At 60.7% G+C, this 24,079-nt stretch overlaps 2 protein-coding genes across 4 annotated transcripts; both read left to right on the top strand.

The window, feature by feature from the left end:
* Positions 1–1,308: 1,308 nt before the first annotated feature.
* CCDC106 (coiled-coil domain containing 106) lies at positions 1,309–5,329 on the top strand. Of its 2 annotated transcripts, XM_065899514.1 has the most exons (6): positions 1,309–1,385; positions 2,021–2,099; positions 2,231–2,338; positions 2,425–2,601; positions 3,719–3,931; positions 4,448–5,329. In XM_065899514.1, the coding sequence occupies exons 2-6, from the start codon at positions 2,066–2,068 to the stop codon at positions 4,762–4,764; spliced, it is 849 nt and encodes a 282-aa protein (XP_065755586.1). In that variant the 5' UTR covers positions 1,309–1,385; positions 2,021–2,065; the 3' UTR covers positions 4,765–5,329. The 2 variants fall into 2 exon arrangements, with proteins under 2 accessions (XP_065755586.1, XP_065755587.1); XM_065899515.1 differs by lacking the exons at positions 1,309–1,385; positions 2,231–2,338 and having other exon boundaries at positions 2,066–2,099; positions 4,448–4,764.
* A 1,617-nt stretch (positions 5,330–6,946) lies between these two features.
* On the top strand, positions 6,947–22,550 carry U2AF2 (U2 small nuclear RNA auxiliary factor 2). Of its 2 annotated transcripts, none has more exons than XM_065898955.1 (12): positions 6,947–6,995; positions 10,783–10,918; positions 11,534–11,578; positions 11,869–11,972; positions 12,303–12,454; positions 13,776–13,892; positions 14,066–14,204; positions 18,392–18,471; positions 18,550–18,672; positions 18,971–19,057; positions 19,325–19,573; positions 22,416–22,550. In XM_065898955.1, the coding sequence occupies exons 1-12, from the start codon at positions 6,947–6,949 to the stop codon at positions 22,548–22,550; spliced, it is 1,416 nt and encodes a 471-aa protein (XP_065755027.1). The 2 variants fall into 2 exon arrangements, with proteins under 2 accessions (XP_065755027.1, XP_065755026.1); XM_065898954.1 differs by having other exon boundaries at positions 18,971–19,069.
* Positions 22,551–24,079: the final 1,529 nt, after the last annotated feature.

Genomic DNA, 24,079 nt, shown 5'->3' with positions numbered 1-24,079 from the left:
AGTAGTTACCTCTGCCACGTGCAGATCTCTGTTTTTTTCCATCTACTTTTTTTTTTTTTTTAAGACTGCCAATTCCAGATTTCATTCTACCATATTATCTGCGCATGAACCTGTAGTTTGAAAAACACCGATCTAGGGCAGGTGCCTCCCCCTGGACGTTTTGACTGAGGCTGCAATTTATCCGTAGTGTGAAGTGGGTAGGAGGGGAGAGTGACACTTTCTAGGTGGCACAGACATTTAGGTTCTCCTGCTGCAGGGTTAAAGCACGACTCTCATAAGGGCTGGCAGAAATTCCAGAGCATGGAAGCTACCTGAGAATGGGAGGAGAGGCAGGTGGAGCTGGGCCAGAAGCTGAATAAACATCTGCCTTCTCAATGAATTTTCCTTGCGTGTCGGATTTGTGCCAGGCACTGTGCTGGGCCTCATTTCTTCTTCCGACCTCTTCTTGGGTGGAGGAAAAAATGGTCTCTACTTCCCAGAGAGGGAAAGAGCTTCCCACCATCTAACTTCAGATAACAGTAACAGTGCCCTGTCTTGAGCTCTCACTGCGGTCAGGCGCTGAGTTGAGCGTTCTGCGTGTCATATCATCCTATATACCCACAACAAACCTAAAAGGGATTATAATCTCCCCACTTTACAGGTAGACTGAGGCTGTGAAGGAGCGGCCAGGACTGGAATCTAGGTCTGAATGTTCCAAAGCCAGCTCTTAACAACACGGGGGTGATGGTACAGGAGTGGGGAGTGGTTTCTAGGCCTTTATTTTCGGGGAGGAGTAACTCTCCCTACCCCATGATCCTGGGAACCCTGGGGTCTGGCTGTGCTGAAGCCCAGTGGGAGATGAAGGAGCGAAGGAGCGGAGCGGGTTGCAGGGGTCCACACCGGCCAGTTCCCAGGGTATCTCTTAAGGGGATCCTCCCTGTGCTTCAACTTTCCCGGCTGTTTCCTATATTTCCCCGCCTCTCCCGGGCCGGACTCGGCGCGCCGTCGCCCCCCACTCCCCCACCCCTGAGGACCCCCGGAGCTGCCAGCTCTCCAGGAATTGGGAAATTCGTGACGTTCCCTGCCCAGGCTTCGCCAAGGGCGGGGGTGCGCTGCAAGGGGCCATCGCGCAAGTGCGGCCCCGGCCTCCGCCGCAAACGGCCGGCCTCATCTGGGGCCGGGGACTCCTGGAGGAGGCACGCCAACAGGCGCATCGGGCGGTCCTGGCGTCCCTGCCTTTCCCATCGCCCGGCTCCGAGATTCGCCGCCTCTGCCGCCCTGCCCGCGGGTGTGCGGTCGCTTCCCTCTGCTCCCCGTTATTCTTTGCAGACGCTCCCCGGCGCCGGGCATGGGCGCCGCCGCCGCCGCTGCCGTCGGTCCTCGGGCCGGATTCCGCGCGCGGGTGGGTGAGCGTGGGGCCCCGGCCAGTCCGACCCCGGGCACCTGCGGGCCGTGGGGGCGGTGGTGGCCGCGTCGGCACCTGCGGCCAGGTGCATCCCCCACTGAGACCACTTGCCACCGTCGCTCCCCCTCCCACCCGCGGGACAAAGGGCGGGGGCGGGGGCGCGTCCCCACTCACGACCTTCCCCCGCACTGCGCACGCGCCCAGCTCCCCAACAGGCGATCGCCTTGATCGCCCACGCGAGTGCGTGGGGTGACCGGGGGTGGGGAGGCGCGGCTCGTGGCTTGGGCCCCCACCCTGCCTGGAAGTTGGGGCACACTCTCCCTCCCCCGCACCTCTCACTTCTTTGGCCCCCCGAGGCGACCTGTGATGAGGTTCTGTCCTATTTCGGCCAGGATGTGCCTGCTCTGTCAACGCCACCGGTCCTTCTTCATCCAGCACCCTCGTTCTCTAGAGTCTAGGAGTTTGTAACCCCAGGGGTCCTCCCTCAGTCCTGAGGGGTCTGGGTCCCCTCCTCCATCAGACCCAGGAGTCCCAGCCCTCAGCACGCCCTCCCGCAGTCGTGAGCCCCAGCTCCCCCGGGATGTCCCCTAGGAGTCCGTCTGTGTTCCTTCATCTGTGGCTGCTGTTTCTGTCCAGTGCCCCTGAGGCTCTCAGCTGCTGGGGTCCGCAGGAGGCCGCACCATGAATGAGCGAAACATTAGCCGGAGGAGGACAGGTGAGGAACTGGACCTTGCTCCACCCTTGGTCCCACAGCTGCTGCCCTTTCCTCTCCAGGGCTGCGTGGTTGGGGGCTGGTCCGAGGCTCCTTGGGACTTCCCTGGGGTGACCCCGGCCTCTTTTTTCCAGTGAAGAAGGACAATGAGGCCTTCGAGATTTCCATCCCCTTCGATGAGACGCCCCACCTAGACCCACAGATCTTTTACAGTCTGAGCCCCTCTCAGGGAAACTTCGAGGGTGAGTTGGTTGAAGGGGGACTTGAGTCAGGCAGGGGTGCAGGGCCCTGAGGCCTGGGGTCGACCAGGGTCCTCTGCTGTCCCTAGAGCCTCCGGAGGCTGCGTCCCCGACTGTGGCCCTGATGAACGGTGTTAGGGCCCAGCTGCACATGGCCCTGGAGAGGAACTCATGGCTGCAGAAGCGCATTGAGGACCTGGAGGAGGAGAGGGACTTCTTGCGGTGTCAGCTGGACAAGTTCATCTCCTCTGCCCGCATGGATGCAGGTGAGGCCGCCAGTCCCCTCCCCATCTCACTCCTGGGCCCCGGCACCCAGCTCGGCCCTCCTCAGGGACACAGGACCCTTCTCACCCACACTCATCCTCTGGCGGCTCAGGGGGACCTGTCATTTTGCCCTCTCCTTGCACCTGTGGCCATGTCTGGGGCTTCAAGCCCAGCTTCCTTCCTGCTTGAGTCCTTCTGCTGCTGGACAGGACACTGTGCCCTGCTGGTCCATGTATTCTGAACACTGCCCCATCCCATTCTCTTATAGGGCTTTTCTCTGCCAAATCTTTAGCTGTGTTTTGGTGGATCCAGACTCTCCTCTCCCCTTCCTGCCGTTCAGCCCCTGGCTGGCTCCCTCAAAAGCTTCCGCTTCCCTCTCTGTGAAGTCAGCTGAAAGTCTGGGCAAAAGGCCTGTGTTTTTTCAACACCTACTTTACTGAGGACCCCTCTGCTCCTGAGCCACCTCTAGCCTGGGTTGCTGGGGCCTCCCACCATCCACCCATGCTGACGGGAGCCTACCAAGGATGGTCAGGCCCAGGGTGTTCTGGATTTACGCGGTGGGAACCCCAACACTGGACCTCCAAACCCACCCTTCGGAGGGCCCTGCATCAGAACCCCCGCTGCTTCCTCTGTCTGGGTGAGGGTGGGCGCCTGCCCTTCCCAGCGCACTAGACCCAGAGACTAAGGTTTCCCTCCGGGTCTGCACTCCCACCCCCACCCAGGCTTTGCCTGCCTCTCCGCTTATAGAGGCCTCACTGGGTCCCCAGAACACCCCTCCTCCACCGTGGGAACCCCACAAAGTCAAAGACTCTCTCTCGAGGTCCCCGGGACTCTCTTGGTCCACTGGGCCCCTCCCCCAGACCTCTTGCCACCAAGTTGAGGAGCATCCTCAGCCCATGCCCCCCCCCCCACAGAGATGTGGGACCTCTGTCCCCAAATCCCAGCTGCTTGTGGAACTGCAGCATCTACAGTGCACTTCCTGCCTGTTCCCTCCTTGGGGACCCCTTCCTGGGGACCTGTGTGACAGTGCTGTCAGTCCCCACCTGGCCGACTCCTCCTCCCTCCCTCCCTCCTGTTCGTGAAGTTCACGCATGCGCGTGTCTCCTCTCACCTCTCCAGAGGACCACTGCAGGCTGAAGCCTGGGCCCCGGAGGGCTGAGGGGGACGGCAGAGGCGGGCCTGGGGGCGAGGCCTCAGACCCCGAGTCGGCTGCCTCCTCACTCAGCGGAGCATCTGCACAAGGCAGTAACGGGGAGAGGAAAAGGCAGAAGCAGAAAGGGGGCACTGGCCGGAGGCGCTTCGGGAAGCCCAAGGCCCGAGAGAGGCAGCGGGGTAAGCGAAGCACAGGGGGTGGGGGTCTCTGGGGCTCTGGGCTGGGGACTTGCTGTGTGACCTCCAAGGAGCTCCCCCTTGTCCTCCCAAGCCTTGGTCTCCCCATCAGCAAAGAGACCAGACCTGGTTGTCTGTCCTGGCCTCCACGTGTGGTCCTGGTTTACAATCCTTAAATCTGTGTCCACCCTCACCGCCGCCTGGGGCTTGACCTTCCTGAGCCTTGGGCTCCTGTCAGTAACAGGGAAGGGGGCCATGGCCCAGGTGGGTTGGGAACTCCACCCTTGAACCCACTCCCTCCTTCATTTTTCCTCCTCATCCCCCTCCCTGGGCTTGCCTTCTCTGATTTTCCTCTGGTCCGACTTCTGTCTACATTTCTTCCGCCTCTTGTAACTCTCACTGCTTTTCCTCGTTCTCTGTTTTGTTCTCCTGATCTTCTGGCCTCCCCTTCCCACTTCCTCTCTCTGCCCCCGCCCCCCCCCAATGCCTCTCTCTCGCTCTCTCCCCTCGGCCCTGCAGTGAAGGACGCCGACGGTGTGCTCTGCCGCTACAAGAAGATCCTGGGCACCTTCCAGAAGCTGAAGAGCATGTCTCGGGCCTTCGAGCACCACCGAGTGGACCGCAACACGGTGGCGTTGACCACGCCCATCGCGGAGTTGCTCATCGTGGCCCCCGAGAAGCTGGCGGAGGTGGGCGAGTTCGACCCCTCCAAGGAGCGTCTGCTCGAGTACTCGCGCCGCTGCTTCCTGGCCCTGGACGATGAGACCCTCAAGAAGGTGCAGGCCCTCAAGAAGAGCAAGCTGCTGCTTCCCATCACTTACCGCTTCAAGCGGTGATCCCGCCCCACCTGGCCCGGGACACGCCCCCGGCCCCTCTTTCCCTCCCCCTCCGCCCTCCCGGCATTGGTCAAGCGTGTGTAGGAGTGGTGGGCCCTCACGAGGACATGGGGGCGGATGGGTGGCCTGCTTCTGCGCGTGCCTCTCTCCTAACCCTCCTGCGGACCGCCACCCGCTTCCCGGGTCCCTTGTATATAGATCTGCCCCTTTGCCTCTCTCATTCTTAGCATCCTCCCCGTCCCCCGCATTCCCTGGGGTGGGGGCGGTCCAAGAACTACTGTCCAGGGGCCGGTTTCTGCCCTTTCCTAAACACTGGCACCCCCTCCCACCTGAGCGGCACCGTCCTGCCGTCACCCGGCCCTTGCTCCTGGGAAAAGTGCGGGACCGCGAGGCGAGGGCACTGTACATACCCCGTGGCCGCCCCCAGCCCCAAGGAGAGGCTGGCCCACCTGCCCGCCCTGCAAGGAGCTCCCAAACCGCGTTCCGGGACCGCCTCGAGTCCACGTGAAACAGATAATTATTAAGTGAATTTAAATTAAAAAGAGATGATAAAATTTGGAATAAACTGGGCCCCGGCCTTTTCCTGGGAGGGGGTGGCCGTTGCCGCGAAGACGGTGACGGAGGCTCTGAGGGGTTCCGGGGCACGGACGGTCAGGCGGGAAACGGTGAGGTTGGGGAGACAGGGTGTAATTAGCTCCCCGGAGACAGGGGTGGGAGGGGAGAAGGAGCTGTGCCCTGGGGAACTCGGAGGGGCAGAGCTCCGGAAAAAAGGCGTGAGCACTACCCGCTGGGCTACTTGGACTAGAGGCACGGAGGCAGGAGGCGGGTCTGAATGAAACCTCTGGCGGAGGCGGCCAACGAGGGGAACGGGGAATCTCTGACCGTAGGCTTCCGCCAGGAGGCGGTAAAGCGAAATTATCTGCCTCCCGGAAGTGTCCGCTACGTCGCCTGCTGCGCCTGCGCGGCGGGTGGGTGGGTGGGGCGGGCGCGCTTGTGCGGTTGCCACGGCAACCAGGAGAGGGCGGCCTAGCTTAACGGTCGGGAATGCAGTACTTTCCCTGGAGGAAGGGAAAGACTCGCGCACGCGCTCTGGGGGCTCAGGAAGCGGGCACCCTTCCGGAACAGTTGAGAAACCTCGCCTCAGACCGGCTTCTACGCAGGCGCAGAAGCCCACCTCGCGCCCCGCCTCTTCCCCCTTGCGCAGGCGCACAAAGCCGCTCTGGCAACCTCCGCAGCGGCCGCGCGCACCCTTCACCCCGCTGGCTGATTTTTGTCTCGCGCAACCTTCTTAGGCCCTCCGCAAGATCAGCCCTTCTTTTCCTCCCCTTTCCCCACCCGGAGAGCCAGGTTCCGAGAGCCGGGACCCTGCCCCTTCTCCGTTTCCCTTCCCCTGACCCACCTCTCCTCTGTCCTCCCTCCCTTTTCGGTTCCCGGAGCCGGAAGGAGCCGAAGTGCCGACGGAAAAAGTCGAAGCTATCTCCCGTGAGTGAAGCCTTCCCGAAGCGGTGGCGGAAAGAGCCGAAGTTCTCCGAGAGGGGAGGAGGGTGCTCCTGGAATCTCCGGAAAGAGCCGAAGTTTGGAAACGAGCTTAATCTCTGGTTGGGTCTGAGGGCGAGCTCCGGAAGCCTCGGAAAGTGACGAAGTCCGGGACGGTTAGGCTTGTCGGAAGTAGCCGATTGCTTGGACAGGGCCGGCCGAGAAGAGCGGGGAGAATCTGCGCAAGCAGTCAAAGATTGGGACAATTTCAATTTTCGGAAGAAGCCGAATTCTTAGAGGGGGCTGGGTGCAGAGGAACGCGAGGATCTACGGAAACATCTGAACGTTGAAGAGCTAATATCCGAAAAGTTACGAAAACCTGGGAAGGCGGCGAAACCCTCGCTTCGGGTGTTTTCGGAAGCAGCCGTAGCTGCTGCTCCCGAGGCTTTCCTCTACGGTCCGGAAATAGCCGACGCGTTTCGGAGCCAGGCCCGGGGGGGAGGGGCACCTCGCGGGCGCGCAGGCGGGGAGAGGGGCGGAGCTGGGGTGGGGCGGGCGGCCCGGGCTTGATTAGGTAGGAGGCGGTGGAGCGCCGGCGGCGGCCGGAAGTAGCCGAGGGAAGCGGCGGAAGTAGCCGAAGCGGCCGGAGCGGGCGCGCGGCAAGGCGAGGCGAGAGCTCCACAGGGCCCTACGCGGCCGCCTCAGCATGTCGGACTTCGACGAGTTCGAGCGGCAGCTCAACGAGAATAAGCAAGGTGAGGGCGCCGGGGGTGTGGGACGGCGGGCGGGGCGACTCTTGGCTTCCCTCCGTGTCCCCCGCCATTTTCCTCCTTGCTTCCCCCTCCTCTCAGGGCCGCGCGGCGCCCCCCCCCACCAAGTGCCGCGGCGCGCGCCTCGCTCACGTGACCTCCCGGCGTGCCGCCGCGCAGGAGGGGAGGGGAGGGAGCGGCGAGCGCAGGCCCGGACGCATGCGCTCCTTTTTCCGCGCCCCACGTGGTCCCCGGCACGCGCGGCGGGCTCGCCGGGTGTCCCCTCGCGGACTTAGGTTTTTTTAATCTGGAAAGGAGATTATATAGATTCGGTCTCGCACCTCCTCCTTTTCTGCGGCTGCCTTGGCACTTCCGCTTCCGGCCGGGCCCGCGGCCCGGGTCTCCACGCCCCCTTTGTTCCAAAATGGCCGTTGTGGGACCCCCCCCCTTTCACGTGGGCACGGGCCGGGCCGCGCGGGGGGGCGCTTGTAGCACCGCCGCCCTTTGCGCCTAGTCCTGCGGACCGGCCGCCAGTGTCACGCCGGGCCGCTGCCGTGGGGCGCCAGGGTCGGCACTTGTGGAAGAGGCCTCATTGTGCGTGCTCTGTGTTCCTCTCGCACGCACGCCTGTACCCCTTCCTCGGGGCTCTGGCTCTCCCGGCGATCACAGTGCGGAATGTTTGCGTCCCATCGCTCCCTAGCTAGAGAGGCAAACCCCACGTCCTGTAGGATCGCAGCTCGGGACACCTAGACTCAGCCTCGTAAATCTCAGCGTGGAGGGGAGGAGACTGAGGCTGAGCGAGTAGGGGGATCTGGTTCAGTCGGGAGGGTGGGAGGCACGTCCCCCTCGGGTGACGCCGAGTCCAAGCACGGGGCCGTGCTAATGCTGATTACTTTGGGGGCCCCAAGAGTGTCAGCACTGAGAGAAGCGTTAGATAGTTAACAGGTTTCTTTTGTCTTCTTATTCCGATTTGAGAGTGAGGAAACTAGGCTGAGGGAAGGTGGTAGTCTTGAGGCTTAAGCTACCTGTGTTCGGAGGGCCCCATGGGGCGCTGGGATTCCCCTTTCGGCCCACCCTAGAGTGGGGTAGGGGGTGGCTCGATTAGGAGACAAGAAGTCACATTTCGGGGTGCCCACGGGGTGTCTGTACGTACATGATGTACCGTTTAACAGTACAGGCTCTGGAGATGAGTAGACCTGGGTTTTAGTACCTACTTCATTGCTCAGTAGCTGTGTGCTTATTTTTTTTGTACGTATAGGGTGACTTTTTTTGTTTGTTTTTGTCGTTGGGATGTTGGGAATAAACAGGGATGATAGGAATGATAGTTGCAGGTAAACTTTCAGCATGTGTCAGACACTGCTAAGCTCTTTTGCACAGTTTTTCTAAGTGGATCTTGTAACAGCCCTATGAGGCTGAAGTGATTTCCTGACCTTTGCAGAGGAGGAAACAGGCTCAGAAAGTAAAAACTTTCCCATGTTTCAGCTGATTAGAGGCAGAGCTGAGATTAAATGGGGTAACATATGTAAACTGTGTGGCATGGGGGTTGGCATACGTTGAGCACCCGATTAGTGACATTTTTTATTGTGAAATAATTCCTAGTGTAATTTCTTACTTAGGGAGGAAGTACAGAGGCAGGTTTGCAGCTCACTCAGAGATGGTGTTAGAGGTGGGGTAGGGCTGGGAAAGTTGCTTTCCAAACGTCCTTCTGCCCGGTCCCACACCTGGTGGTAAGCATGAGTCTCATTTAAAGAAGAGAAAAATGAGGTTTAAAGGTTTGGTTGCTGTTGCATGGTTTTATGCAGAAAAGCTGAAACCGATCCCGAGTCTGCCTGGCTGTTTGAAAGCCATGTTCTGCTAGGCTGGAAAGCCAAGTGGAACTGATGGAGCCTTCCTTGGGGCACTTGCAGGTGTGCTGCCTGCTTTCTCCCTGGGTGTTCCTACTGGTACTGGGGGGCCAGGCCCTCAGCCGGGGCATGTCCCTTGGGTTGGTGGAGTTGTTCCCACAGCAACGTGGCCACAGCATTTTGAGCAACTGTAGCTCCCTTTTCTGTTCTGATCTGTGCTGTATTATTGGGTGTGTGTGGGGGGGTGTTACTCTTGCCTCAGGGGGAAGCTTTGCCCATGTGTTGCTCTGCCCATGGGTCTTTGTGCCTGTGGGTCTTTGTCTGTGAGGTCCCGCTTCCTCCAAGTGTCAGTCTGCGTCTCCAGGGAATTAATTTCCTTTTCTGTGTCCCAGGCACCCAGCAGGTGCCACCGTTTCCTCTGTGTTCGTCGCTTTCCCTGCTTGTGTCTGTTTTAGAGTCTCAGCCACAGCAAAGGGTCTCCTGCTCACAGCCTGCCCATCTCACAAGCGTGGAGCCAGAGGCCCAAAGCCTCTGGCCAGGGCTCCTCCCCGGGCCCAGTGCCATGACTCTGTGCTTACCTCTGGCTTCACACTGCTTGCCCGTTCCCTCCTGTCCCCTCCAGGTGCCAGTTTTCAGTTTATTTTTTATGTTCAGTCTTTTTATCTCCAAGGAGGCAGTCCCACTGTCGCTAGTGGTTCCAGTGTTTTAGGAGTACTGTTCGCTGTTTAGCTGCCTTAGCTGACATTTCAAGGTTCACATTCAGGCTTCACCATTTTCAGGCTTTTTGGCTCTGGGTGAGTCACGTGATCTCTCTGCGCCTTAGGTTTCTCATCTCTTACGTGAGCAAGGCCCCCTCCCCAGTGTTTTCCCGAAGTAACAGTAAGGATCGAGTGCAAGTAAAACTAGCGCGGAATATGGTTTTAGGTGGCATCCCAATGACTGCTACAACGTTTTTTCCTTTTTAAGGTGCAGGTTTATCCTGTTGTAGTGAGGTCCATGGCATTCTCTTACCATCTCCATCCCCCCGCCGCCCCGTCCCCAGACACGTGGTAAAGGTAACACGTGTTTGAGGGGTAGTCGAGGATAGTTGAGGAATCAGTGGCGTCTTTGAACCGAGGAAATAGAGTACAAACAGCGTGGCACAGGAGCTGCACCTCCTTCAGAGGGGGAGAGGTCTGCTGGGAGCCAAGGTTTCTGTGCTTTGCTGGCAAGGCTGTGCTCTGTTCCTAGGCGCCGCCCCCAAGGCGAGTTGGGGGAGGCTGAAGGCGCCAAGGGGAGCTCTGGAGAAAGCCCCCGCCCCAGCTTCTGCTGTCCTTGGCTCTGAGGGAGTGTGGGAATGGGGGGTAGTGGGCCGGCACCTCCCCCTGCCCCCCAGATTCTGAAAGACACGCCTTTCTGGAGGAGGGGATCCTGCATTGTTCAGCTGGTGGGGTGGGGATGGGCTGGGTGTCCCTGCTTCTCAGCGAAGTGGGTCCTGCCTGGCGCCTGACCCCGGGGCCTGATGGTGGGGCAGTGGGGGCCAGCTGGTTGAGGAGGTCTCCTGAGGGGCTGCTGGGTCCCTTCAGGAAAACATCATTGGGTCTCTTGATTCCCCAGCCTCTAGCCCTGCCCCTCTCAGGGACGACCCTGGGGTCAGGCCCCTCAGCCCTCGAGGGGGACCAGGAGCCAGCCTCCTCTGTCTTCTCTGGCTCCCCAGCTCCTCCTGAGCATCCTCAGGTACCTTACACCCCGGGGGCACTTCCAGGCCCTGTCCCCTCAGGTAACCAGCTCCCTCCCCGGTCCCAAGGGTCTTTGGACTCGCGTGTGGACCCAGGAAGCCTGCTCTCCCTTCCTCCATCAAGCCCCTTCCCCTTGGGGGTGGCCTCCCTGGGGCTGGGGCGAAGCCAGCAGTGCGCGGGTGGGCTGGGCCGCGGCCTCCCTCAGCTCATCCTCTCCCCCGCCTTGCCCAGAGCGTGACAAGGAGAACCGGCACCGGAAGCGCAGCCACAGCCGCTCTCGAAGCCGGGACCGCAAGCGCCGCAGCCGCAGCCGGGACCGGCGCAACCGGGACCAGCGCAGCGCCTCCCGGGACAGGCGGCGCCGAAGGTAACAGGGCGGGGAGCGGGCGGCTGCGTCCCGGGGCGCTGGGGCTCCTCTCCGCGTGGACCTGGGGGAGGCGCTGCTGCTCACCTGTCTGAACCAGTCTCTTCCCTGTTCCTGGGGTTTCCTTCAGTTTCTGGTGGGTCGCTGGTGCGGCAGGTTCTTTATCTCCAAGGCGAGTCTGGTGACAGGGAGCCGCTCTGTCTGTCCCTTGGTGAGGGGCTCCCTCCCCTTCCCGGCCCTCTTGTGCCCACTGTGCGGGTCTCCGGGGTGCCGCCCTGGGAGGGGGACGGCGGTTTCCGCTCTAACGCCTCTTCCCTCCCCAGGCTCCCCTCTGTCCTCTCTGCCCCTTGGGTGAGGAAGGGCGGGATAGGTGGAAGTCTTGCCTCCTCCCACCTCAGTCTCTTCAGCTAGAAAGTGGTCTGTCTGGCCCTTCCTCCCTTCCTCTTGCTTGGGGGTGGGGGGCGTGGGGGAAATGGCAGGGCCGAGGGGGTTTGCCCGTTGCTTGTTCACCTCGGCCCTGCCCCAGCCCTGGACTCAGCGGCCTTGGGGGGTGTGGTGTGTGGGGAAGACGAGGGTCCCCAGTCACCCCTCCCCACACCTTTCCCTCCCACCCCCCAGCAAACCTTTGACCAGAGGCGCTAAAGAGGAGCACGGTGGATTGATGTGAGCTTCTCCTCCTGCCCCTTCCGCCCTGACGTCCGTTCCCTTCGCCTCCCTCCCCGCTGTGCACCCTGCCCTGTCCTTGTCCAGCCCCGGCCCGAGCACTGGGGAGAGCCCACCTGCCTTGCAATAGCACCCTCCCCGGGCCTGGGCACGGCCCTGACCCGGATCCTCTCCCTCCTGGAGAGAGCCGAGCTGGGCGGGGGAGCCGAGGGGAACCTGGGGGGACTTGCAGGCCCACCTTTGGTCAGACTGAGGTCGCCCTGCCCCGCTCTCCCCTCCCCCCCCCCCAGTCGTTCCCCCCGCCACGAGAAGAAGAAGAAGGTCCGTAAATATTGGGACGTGCCACCGCCCGGCTTCGAGCACATCACCCCCATGCAGTACAAGGCCATGCAAGGTAGGCTCTGGCCGCCGCCCCCCGCACCTGCTGGTCCTCTGGCTCCCTCACCCTCTCGTGAGCTAGAGTGGTTGTATACTGGGGTGGTCAGGAAGCAGAGCCTTGGTTTTGGGGGGGTGGCGGATGGGGTTTTCACCCTGGGTTTTCTGGCCTCTGCCTTTTGAAGCCCCTTGACAACAGCCCTTACTGTTGCAGTTGACAGCAGGGATGAAGCTGTCAACAGACCTGGTTTCGCAGAGGCGGTGGTTGCTCATGTCTGGGAGGGCGCTGCTGCTGAGCCACTCCACGGGCGCCCTGATGTCCTCTAATCCTCGTCTCTTCCTTTTGAAGCTGCCGGTCAGATTCCAGCCACCGCCCTTCTCCCCACCATGACCCCCGACGGTCTGGCTGTGACCCCGACACCGGTGCCCGTGGTCGGTAGCCAGATGACCAGACAGGCCCGGCGCCTCTATGTGGGCAACATCCCCTTCGGCATCACTGAGGTACTGCCTTCTCCCTGCCCTCCCCCTGCCCCTGCCTCTCCCTGTCCCCGCCACCTGTTCCTCCCCTTCCCTCCATTCCGTCCCCCAACCTGCACGGGTGAGACTCTGCTCCTGCAAGACCCCCCGGCCCCCTCCCAGACGGACCGATGGAGTTGAGCCAGCCAGGGGCCGGGCTGGGGGTGGCCCTCTCCCTCCCTCCTTTCCCTCTCCCGTCTCCCTTTCCCAACCTCCTCCAGCAACCCAGAGAGCAGGCACACACGTAACGTACCTACGAATCCACGAATCCGATTCCGTGTGGAGAGAGACAGAGAGGGAGACTCGGACACGCACACAGGCACACGCACACGCACGCTCCCCCTCAGTGTTTCTGACACGCCTCTTGTTCTCTGCCGCCTGTGTCCCCCATCCTCTCCCCACGTCCCTCCCATGGTCGCTGTTCTTTTATTTTGATCGCCCCGACCTCCCCTCACCTTCCCTACCGCTCCTCTCCCCTTCCCCTCTCCCCCACCCCTTCCCGTGACACCCCCTGAGAATCCCGAGATCAAAGAGTTGTTTCCATTTCTCTTTAAAGTGAAATATTGTGGGGCTGAGATCCCTCGTAGCAACAAAAAGTTTGCTACCGTCGTCGAAGGCAAGTAAGGTCCATTCTGACTTTCTCAACCTGCACTTTGCTACATTTGATAAACCAGCCCCCGGACTCCAGGGCCAGATTCCTCCACATCACTCTTTTCTCCTCCCCTCCCGCCCGCCCTTCCTCCCCAACCCTCTGCCCTGCGCTCCCCGCCTCCCGCCCTCTTTTCTCCATCCCTTTGCTTCTTTCTTTCTTTCTCTCTCTCTCTCTCTCTTTCTCTCACTCGGGTTTCTTCTATGTTCTGCCTGCTGCTGCTTTTCCACTTTCTTGCCATTTCTCTCTTGCTGTCGCCACTGGATGTTTCTTTTTCTCACACGTTCCGTTTCCTTGTTCTCTGTTTTATGTTTTTTTTTGCCTTTCCCTGTTGTTTGCCGCATCTTTCTTGAGCAATCTTTCTCTTTCCCCCGGTTGGGGCCCTGTGGCTCTCTCCACAACTCCTGTCCTGCCTCCTGGCCCCTGGCTGTTTCCTGCTGCTGCCTCCCCCACACTTTCTCTGATCTTTCTCCTGCTTTTGTTCCTACTGTTGATCTCTGTGCCCCCACCCATATTCCACTGTTCCCTTCCCTCCCCCCCGCCCCCCATCCCTCTCCCCTTACCCCCAAACCCCTCTGTGTCTCCCTCTCTCACCCTTCCCCTCCTCTCTCCACCTCCCTTCCCCCGCCCCCCCCCTGTCTCCTCTTCCCTCTGCAGGAGGCCATGATGGATTTCTTCAACGCCCAGATGCGCCTGGGGGGGCTGACGCAGGCCCCCGGCAATCCCGTTTTGGCAGTGCAGATTAACCAGGACAAGAACTTTGCCTTCTTAGAGGTGAGCCAGGCATGTGGTGGGGTCAGGCCCAGCCCGTCTGCAGCAGTCCTTGTTCCCACTGGGCTCTTCTGCAGTCCGTTCTCTACCAGGTTGCTGTCCCAGAGCCCTTGGGGGTTGGGGGGGCTGGCTGGCCACTCACCCTGTCCCTCACCACCTCCTTTTCTTTCCTTCAGTTCCGCTCAGTGGACGAGACCACGCAGGCCATGGCCTTTGATGGCATCATCTTCCAGGGCCAGTCGCTGAAGATCCGCAGGCCTCACGACTACCAGCCCCTGCCTGGCATGTCAGAGAATCCCTCTGTTTACGTGCCTGGTGAGTGGGGATCTTGCCCACCTTTCCCTCTGTAGGCCAGCTGGAGCTAACGGGGAAGCAGCACGAGTGCTTCAGAGGGTATGCGTCGTCTTATCCAGCCCTCGAATTTTTGGGCGTTGGGCGTCTCCCTGTTTGCAGAGGTGGCGCCCGGCACCCAGAGAGGGTGAGCTGTGGTCTGCTTGAGGACTCATAGCTTGTAAGTGGCGGAGCCAGGGCCAGACTGAATGTGTTGTGGGCAGTGAGAGGCCGCTGCTCTGCACCACGGGGTCAGTACGAGCGTGGGTGAGCCTGTGTGGATGGGCAGGTGGTCAGTAGAGCTCCTGGTGCGGGGTCTGATGTGGATTTTCCGTCGACCCCTGTGCTCCGGGCCAGCCTCCGCAGCCGTGTTTAGTACCACCTCAGGTCGGTAGGTAACATAGTAGACCTGGGGTCGGCAGAACTTTCTTCTGTAAAGGGCCAGAGAGTGACTGTTTTTTGCTCTGCAGGCCGCGTGGTCTCTGTTGAAACTACCCTGCAGTTGTAGCAGGAAAGCAGCCACGCGTGCTCCCTAAGCGAGTGGGTGTGGTTGTGTCCCGTATGCCTTAACATCCGTGGACCCTGATGTTTGGGTGCCGTGTAACGTTCACATGTGGTAAAATAACCTCTCAGAAAGCCTGCAGGCTGTACAGAAACAGGAACCTGCAAGGCTGTTTGCTGACCCCTGTGGTTGACTGCCGAGTGGAAGTGAGGATTTGGGCCTGTGAGGGGCCCTGTTGGGGGCCGGGAACGCTGTGGGGTTGGAGGGGCCAGTGCTGTGGTAGCCGAACTGGGGGCCCAGCTCTCAGGCAAAGGCAGGGTGAGCACCGGGTGCTCTGGGTGTGGGGGCCGTGAGCCCCACCCTTGGGGGCTGAGAACGTGGCGTTCTGCTGGCTGAGGCTTCACGCTGAAGGGCACCTTTTGGAAACTGAGTTGGCTCTTCACCTTGTGAAATGGGGGATGTGGAGTCCAGAGGGGGTGGCACCTTGGGACTCAGGGCTGGGTCCCTGGCTCATCCCCAGTGTTTTCCACCGTACCAGTTTGGGTAAATTCAGCACATCTCTCTAGCTTATAAAAAAAACTTGAGAAGTTGCTGACTTTCTGACGCTCTACGTGCACGTGTGTCTGTGGGGCCACCTCCCAGATCAAGCCACGGAACGTTCCTTTGTGTCTCTTTCCAGTGAATTCCCTGCATTTTAACTCATTCCTATTTACACAGGAGCCCACTGCTTCTCCCGCTTCCTGGGCCAGCACAGTCCCAAGTGTGCCCCGTGGATCAGGTGTTCGTCATCGTGACTGTCCTGTAGTACAGGGTCGGCAAGTGACAACTAGGGGCCAGATCTTTAAGATCTATCGGCACGTAGCCACTCGCACTGGCGCGTGGTTTGAGTTGCTTTCGTGCTGCAGTGGCCCTTGACTCCTGGGGTAGGTGCTGGGGCGCCCTCTCACCAAGGAGGGGAGTGAGGCAGGAAGCGAGCAGTGATGTGCTCAGAGGCGTGATTGCTGGGACCCCGGGTGGCACAGCCTGACCGCAGAGAGTCTGCCTTGCCGTCTCCTGTGCTGCCCCACTTGTCACCTCTCTCCTGTGGAACCAGAGGCATCGCAGGGGCAGGGACAGTGTTCGGTCGCAGGCTCTGTTACTACGGCTGACTTCCTTTCTGGGATTTATCTCCCCAGGGAGGCCGGGGGTCCAGCCACCAGTGACTGGGCGAGTCTGTTCCTTCCTTGGGTGCCGGGATGGCAGGAAAAGTGATGGTGGCTGCAGGTTAAACATTCTTTGCAATAAAGGTCGTATTTCGATCTCCTGTTCGATAAACGGGAGAAGCATTTGATAAAAGCGTTTGATAAAATTTGATAGACACGCTTGGTTGGAAAAGAAACAATGTAGGAACCTGGAAGGTAACTTCGTTATCTTGGTAAAAGGGGACTGACCTGAAACTGTAAGTGTACATCATCTGCAGGGGTGAGACCTTAACTGCGCTCCCTGACCTCAGGCCTGACTGTGCAGTGGGGCCCTAAAGACGAGATGGAAACTGGGAGCAGGAAGGCATAGCATCTTTGAATTTGTGAATTTAGCTTCACTCTGAGTGCCCGTCCTGGATCAGGCTCACCCCTCAGTTCAGGGGCGAATCTGACTCTGCCTCTGGAGGCCCCTACCTGTGGGGCTTCCTCCACTCCCCCAGGAGGATCCTACAAAGCAGTGCCGGGGGTGCCAGGGGCACAGCAGTGCACGAGGCGGTCACGGTCCTCCTGCCGAGGGGCAGGTGACGCTGCAGGTATGGGAAAGGATTGCTTGGCACCTGGGGGTCCAGGGCAGCCTTGTGGCGGGTGGTGAGGTTTTAGAGCTGAAGGTGAGAGGTAGCCCCTCTGGAAGAGAACAGGTGTGTGAAGCAGGGCGGCACCCAGAGCGTGCCGTCAGATGAGCTGCTCGGGGCTTTGACTTTGGGCATCAACACCGGCCTGGGTTCCCCATTTATCTTGTGCTTTCCTGGTCGTGCGACCCTGAAGAGCAGGCCCTTCTCCCCTGGCAGAACCGAGTGAGCACGGAGGGGCTGTGGTTGCTGAGGCGCCGACCCGCTGCTCCCTCGTGCTGGCGCGGCCTGGCCTTCGTGGGGTGGCGAACCTGGCCGCCAGCCCGCGTCCAGTGCTCGTGTGGCTCCGTCGTGCTCATCCACGTGCTCGGGGTGGGGGGTGCGAGCTTCTCCCCGTTCCACAGATGAGGCCACTGAGGCCCAGAGGAGCCTCACTCAGTCTCGTACCCCAGACTGGGGCCCAGGGAGCCCAACTCTGGTGCCCTCGGTGCCGTGCGCTTCCCTGAGGTGTGTGGTGGGGCAGGCTCCAGCCCAGTGCAGTCCGTGTCCTGTGGTGGCACCCTCGCAGAGCCCTTCCCTGCCTGTGAAGTTGGCGGTTCTGGAGTGTGTGACCTCACGTGGTGCCTGCTCCCTGGGCCTCAGTCTCCTCCTGTCGTGCTTTGGGTAGGGGTGGGAGAACGTGAAACGAGTAGCTGGGAGGAGTTGGGCCAGGGGTGCCCGGTGTGGAGTGCTCGCTCCGTGGCCCTGGCTCCCAGATGCTTCTGCTCATCTCTCCTTGCCCAGGCTGCGTCTCAGAGGATCGCATGCCCCACCCCGATGTGGCTGGGCTCTGCTGGTTGGAGTGGCAGGGCCGGAGGGGCTGGACTGGTGGGTGGTGGTGGGAGAGGGAGCCCTTCTGCGGGCGCAGTGTCAGTGTCTGAGGCTCTTTCCCATCCCCCGTGTCGCCTGCTCCTCTCCAAGGTCAGGAGGAGGTGGAGCGGGGCCACCTGGTGCCGGATTGCAGAGGAAGGCAAGGTGGTGCGTCTGGCAGTAGTGGGCCTAGTGGGCCTTGAACTCAAAGTGAACAGCAGGTCCTGCCGGGTGGGTGGTGGTCCACGTTTCTACCCTCTTTGTGTCCAGCCGGCGTCCTGGAGCTCTGTGTAGTTTACGCCCTGTGGGGAGGCTCCAGGAATTGAAGGACAACGTTTTGGAAGCGTGCGAGACGTTGGGCTGAGTCCTGGCAGGCACCCGAGTCAAAAGCTCAGCGGAGAGGGCAGGATTGGGGTGGACGCACGGTGGTCGTTAAACCTGCTTGGCTGATGTGGGCCCCGCCTTGCCAGGGTGCTGAGTGAGCCGGGCGTGTCCCAGCCCTCACGGACACCGAACAGCAGACTCCTCCGAGGTCGCCTGTGACTGAGGCCAGAGAGCGGCTAGGGACACCTGTAGCTGTGCATAGCGCAGGCCCACGGGGAAAGGTCGTGGAGGCTTCCTGGGGAGATCTGGTCTCAGCAGAGGCAGGTTGGGGGAGGGCTCTGAGTGGAGGCTTGAGGCTGAAGGAGAGGTTGTGTATCCCTATGATGCCTCTCCAGCAGGCCGAGAGCCGAGGGAACCTGCCCAGGTGACGCAGCAGCAGGTGGCAGGTTGGGGTGTGAGCTCGTGTCTCTGACCCCAGGGCCCCGATGTGCCGCTGTGCTGGGGTCGCTCTGCGTCCTGAAGAGTGCTGCCGGGGTGCGCCTCCGAGGCGGGGCTGGGGAGGGTGCATGGGTGGGAGGGACGCGGCCTGACCGGGGCTGCCGGGCCTCTCCCTGCGGACGTCTGCCAGGGTCTGTGAAACGACCTGGTGCTGGGACTCACAGTCCGTCTGCTCCCTTCTGCCCTTAGGAGTCGTGTCCACCGTGGTCCCGGACTCTGCCCACAAGCTGTTCATTGGGGGCTTACCCAACTACCTGAATGACGACCAGGTAGACCCTTCGTCTCTTCCCGCCCCTCCCCCGTCACAGCCTTCGTCCATACTCTCATGGCGTCTTGGCCTGCCGCAGGTAAAAGAGCTGCTGACATCGTTTGGGCCTCTCAAGGCCTTCAACCTGGTTAAGGACAGTGCCACAGGGCTCTCCAAGGGCTACGCCTTCTGTGAGTACGTGGACATCAACGTCACAGACCAGGTGAGCCCTGGGACCCTGCGCTGGCGAGTCTGTCCTTGCCCTCACCCTGCTCTGTATCCTCGCTGAGGTCTCCCTTATTCAGGATGGGTGGGAGGAGGCCACCCCGAAGCAGGGCTGGGCATAGGGGCCCCTTTCCTTCGGTTCTAGCTCTTGCCAAGCTCTCACCCCTTTGCCTTGCCCTCTTCCCTACCAGTGTCCAGCTATGGGGTAGTGGGGCTTGCGGGGGAGGTGTCAGGCTACTGGCCTCTGACCTGTACCTCTCTCCTGCGTGCCCCCATCCCGCGTTCTCCAAACGCAGGCCATTGCGGGGCTGAACGGGATGCAGCTGGGGGATAAGAAGCTGCTTGTCCAGAGGGCAAGCGTGGGAGCCAAGAATGCCACGCTGGTGAGCCCCCCGGCACGTCATCTTCCATTGGCTAGGGGACATCTGGGGGTGGGGGGTGGGAAGGGGCCGGGGGGCGGGCTGGGTGGGCCGTCCTAAGCTCTGCCCCTGGCTTTCCTGGCCAGTGTTGGGAGTGGGTGCCTGGGTCTTCAAGGGCAGAGCAGGGTCTTTCCCTGGGATGGCGTCTTGGGGGAGGACTCAGGGGAAGTGGGCACGGAGGGGGCGAGGGCGGAGCTGCCCCGTGACGCCCCTGCCCCTGCTGCCCCACAGAGTACCATCAACCAGACCCCCGTGACCTTGCAAGTGCCTGGCCTGATGAGCTCCCAGGTGCAGATGGGTGGTCACCCGACTGAGGTCCTGTGCCTCATGAACATGGTCCTGCCCGAGGAGCTGCTGGACGACGAGGAGTACGAGGAGATCGTGGAGGACGTGCGTGACGAATGCAGCAAGTACGGGCTCGTCAAGTCCATCGAGATCCCCCGCCCCGTGGACGGCGTGGAGGTGCCCGGCTGTGGAAAGGTGCGTGGGAGCGTGCTCTCGTGAGCGTCCCCGTCCCCACACGTGTGCGGGCACACGCACACCCACACCCTACTCTGACCCAGAGAGAGCGGGGCCTCTGGGGGCCCAGGCCTGCGGCGAGAGGCAGCGCGTGTGCTGTGCCGCTGTGGCTGAGGACTTGCCTCTTGCCTCTGTATAGAAGCAGCTTTGGTTCAGAACCTGGGTTTCATGTGATCTTGGGTAAGTGGTTTGGCCTTGTCTATGGAAGGGGGAGAAAAGTGCTAAAAGTAGTCCCCAAAGCAGCAAACCCACCTGTGTCTTCCGGCTGCCAAGGACTCTGCTGAGCCCACCTGTGTCAATCCTGAGTCCGAGCAGCAGCTCCGAGCCCTTCTCCACAGTTAGGTTCTGATTTCTGGGGTCTGATTCTGAGCTCACCGAGTCACGTTGTCTCTGGCACTGTGCCAGGTGCCAGCATCTCACGCCCCCCCCCCCCCCCCCCCCCCGGGATGCCTGCAGCCTGTGTAGCTGCTCGCCTTGTGGGTCAGCGGGATGCCCACGTTAAGAGACAGCGCGTGTGCTGCTTCCGGTGGTGGCTGGGAGGGGAGCAGCGTCGCACTGGGCCCTGTGTTCAGGTACGCAAGTCAGGAGCTGGTGAAGCCCAAGCGACACCCAGTTCTCGCGGCAGGCAGGTGGGGTCCTGGCAAGAGGCAGCGAGGTGGCTGGTGTAGCCGGAGGGCGTGAAGCGGAGAGCAGTGGGGCCACGTGGGTGCTAGGAAGCATGCTGGCTGTTCTTCCGAGTGAGGATGGGGGGAGCCTTCGAAAGCTCTTAAACGTGGGAAACACCTGGCACATCGAGGTGGTGCCTTACAGTGGGGGGGTGGGGTGGGCATGGAGTGCAAAGCAGAGCTGGGAATTTGGAGGGGTGGGGGGTGACAGCCATGTGATGTTTGGAGCTTTGGGAACTAACAGCTTGTGGTCATCTGGGTGAAAGACGGTGACCTGATTTAGAGCAGGCAGGAGGATGGAAAGAAGACAGTGGCCTGTGAATGCCAGGACCATGGCGGCTGATCTGGGTGTGCCCGGGGAGGGGGAGGAGCCAGTGAGATGCTCAGCCTTCTGGGTTTGGTGACCTGGCAGAGATGGCAGGTGAGAAGCAGGGGACCTGAGCAGGTCTGAGGGGAGGGGACGATGGTCAGTGTTGGGGGGCTGGCTTTGAGGTCCTGAGACCCCAGCAGAGATGTTGCGGGGAGCAGTGGGCTGGACAGAGCTGCTTCCAAGTTTGAGGTCTGGTAGGCACCCTGATCCCTGTTCAGGTGTCAGTCTGGACAGACTTGCCAAGGAGCAGTGGAAAAGCATTGCGGGTGGGGGCAGAGGGGGGTGGGGCGGGGGCAGGAGGGGAGGGGAGGGTGGGCCGCACTGGGTTTGGCCTGCGCTCCTACCTGCCCTTAACTGCTGCACTGGAGACACCCCGTCCATGACAGGTCAGTCTCCTTAGTGCGGTCGTGGCTCAAGAGAGGAGAGCCTGGAGGCTGCCTGGGGGCTGAGGACGTGTTTGGGGGGGACTAATTGAAAGACCCAGCCTGGTCTCAGGGATCAGTCTATGTAATTTGTTTTCAAACTTTATTATCATTCTTTTCAAACGTGAGAGTTGAGAGAAACCTTCATGGCGATAGAGTTAAGGTTATAGTATAATGTTTTTAAAGTCGTATTCTAGTATGTGTAGCAGTGTCTTAGTGGCCCGTCGCCCAGCTTCAGGTTACCAATATCTTATCATTCTTGATTTCTATATATTCAGCTTCCCATTCCCCCCCTTTTTTTCCCCCCTGAAACAAGATATATCGCATATATCACTTAAGTACAGTTCTCTATCTGAACTCCTGATGTCTTGGGCCTGGTCACTCTTGCTTTGGGGCCTGTGCTGTGTGCTGTAGGATGTTTAGCCCCATCCCAGCCTCCACCCACTAGATGCCAGTAGTGTTACTCATGCCTTTGTGACAATGAAAATCATCTCCAGACATTGCCAAATGTCCCCTGGGGACAAATTCACCTTGGTTGAGAACTACTGCTATAAACAGATGACTTTAAAAAATTATTTTAACGAAACCATACAGTACCATTAGTACATTAACAAAATTACCATTAGTATCTGTCTACCCAAGCCATGTTCCGATTTCCCTTCCTGTGTCAAAAATGTCTTTTTATAGTTGCTTTGATCAAAATAAGGAACCTTGCAGTTTGGTTTCAAAATTCCTTAAAATTTATGTTTTGTCACTTCTTGTTTTGTTTTGCAAGCCGTTTTGCTTGTTGAGGCATTAGGGGGCATGTGTTTATAGAACTCCCCATGTTCTGAATTAGGCTGGTTATATCCACCCCTCCCTCCACTTCTGTAACTGGTGGTTCAAGAAAGATGAGAAGCTTGAGCAGATCAAGGTTCAGGTGTTTTGTTTTTTTTTTTTTTTGAATCAACCTGGGTTTGAGTACTAATTTGTTAGCTTTCCTTACTTCATCCCTTGTCTGGGGGAGACACCCATGGCCCTTGGGGTGGCTGGGGGAGCACCCAGCATGGTGCCTGGTACAGGGGAAACACTCAGTATAAGTGACCGGTCTCCTTGAGCTCACCCCTGTCCCCTGCCCTTTGGGGCTCTTGACTTAAGCTTCCTCTGCTCTCATTCTCCATGCCTCTGCATGTCTCTGTCTTCTGTCATTCTTTGATCCTGGGATGCTGGAGGATGTTTGGTAAACCTCCCTCCCTCCCGCGGAGTTCTGGGTTTGGGTAGATGCTGGCTGGTTGCTGTGAGTGAACCGGCGCATCCTTGGAGGCCGGAAGGCCTTGGTCTTCACAACCTGTGTCTTGTTCCCACAGATCTTCGTGGAGTTCACCTCTGTGTTTGACTGCCAGAAAGCCATGCAGGGCCTGACGGGTCGCAAGTTCGCCAACAGAGTGGTTGTCACAAAATACTGTGACCCCGACTCTTACCACCGCCGGGACTTCTGGTAGAGGCGGCGGGGGAGGGCAGGGGCAGGGCTGGCTGGGGCTTCTCCCCCTCCAGCTCCCCCTCTTTTCCCCCTCTGAAGACGATGGGCAGAGGAGTGACAGCCGAATGACAGCCGGCAGCAACTGGAATGGCACCGATTAAGGGTGGGGGGGGGTTGGGGGCGGGGAGGGGACGGGGGAAGTGCGCACACAGACCCACACAGACACATGCACCCACAGACACAGAGGGAAGGGGTGGGGAGGGGGTGCACAGCAGGGCGGGGTCGGACCCCCACGGCCCTTCCCCAGAAGTCTCTCTTCCCTTATGCCCCCTTTCGCTCCCCTTCCCCACCGTAGAAACAGCGTGTTTATATTTTATGGCCAAATGATTTTGAATTTTGTTGTCCGGCCCCGATACCCTGCTCTCCCCTTTCAGGACCACAGCTCCTGTCCTTTTGGCCTCTGGTCCTCTCCACCGTGTCCTCCCTGGTTTCTTACATAGTTGATTCTCTCCTCTTTAGTCTCCCCAGACCTGCCCCCCACCCCGTGGCCCCTGTCCCTCTCCTACTCTCTGTGGCAGTTTCATATTTGCTAAGACGAATTTGCTCATTAAACATTTTGTTGTATTTTACTTTATGGAGCTGCTCCGTGTCCGGTGTGTGTAACGCCCTCCCTTCCAGTTCTCAGGGGTTCCCTTGGCCCCAGGCTGAGGCTCGGCCCTGGGAGGCCCAGCTGTCCACACTGTCGATCTGGCACGGGCACCCGTGCCCTTGGCACACCCGAGGTGGCACACCCCGCCTGCGTGGCCTGCTCCTCTAGGACGGGCGTAGGGCGTGGCCCCGGGGAGGAGGGTGCAGTGGACGGGCCTCCGTATGAAGTGGGGAGGGGCGCATCCGGGTAGCCCTGTGGGCGCAGGAGTTCAGATCGTCCCAAGGCACCGCGGTGGGGCATGGTCTAGCGGGGCTGGGGCTACCGCGCGGGGGCGGTCTGGGGACGACGATGCGGTCTCTTCGCGTTAGCCGAGCTCGCAGGCCGACCCCCCGCTGCGCCCCGCCTCTCGGTGCGCGTACCCGGGGCTTCGCGGAGGCGGGCGGAAATGAGGCAAGTGGCTCCTGGCGACGGCTCCCGCGCGCCGGAAGTGATGGCACGCGGGAGAGCGTGTCCTCGGAAGTAGCCACTGCGCAGGCTCGCCGCAGACTGGGCGGCTGGGCGGGTCGCGCGGCCACTTCCGCTTCCGGTCCGTCGCCTCCTCTGGTTGCTTCCCGTCCGCTCGGCGGCTCCCCTCCCCCGCCCGGTTCTCCGCGCCCCTCCCGGGCGCCGGGGCGCCGGGGCCGTCGGCGTGCGGCCCTCCGTGCGTCCGCGCGTGCGCCCAAGCGCGGCTCCGCGTCCGCCGCTCGCGGCTCGGCGCGCGCCCCGCGACACCGAGGCCGAGCGGGGGCAGGGGGCTGCCCGCCATGACCCCCTGGAGCGCGGCGTGAGGGGGCCGAGGTGAGCGCGGGCCGGGGCGCGGCGGGCGGGCGCGCTCGGGCGTCTCCGTGGCCTTCGTGTGTCTG

This window comes from Phocoena phocoena, chromosome 20, assembly GCF_963924675.1.
Source record: "Phocoena phocoena chromosome 20, mPhoPho1.1, whole genome shotgun sequence".
Classification (NCBI taxonomy): Eukaryota; Metazoa; Chordata; class Mammalia; order Artiodactyla; family Phocoenidae; genus Phocoena; species Phocoena phocoena.
Note: the sequence above shows the minus strand (reverse complement) of the source record. Positions and strands in the feature narration are given on the sequence as shown.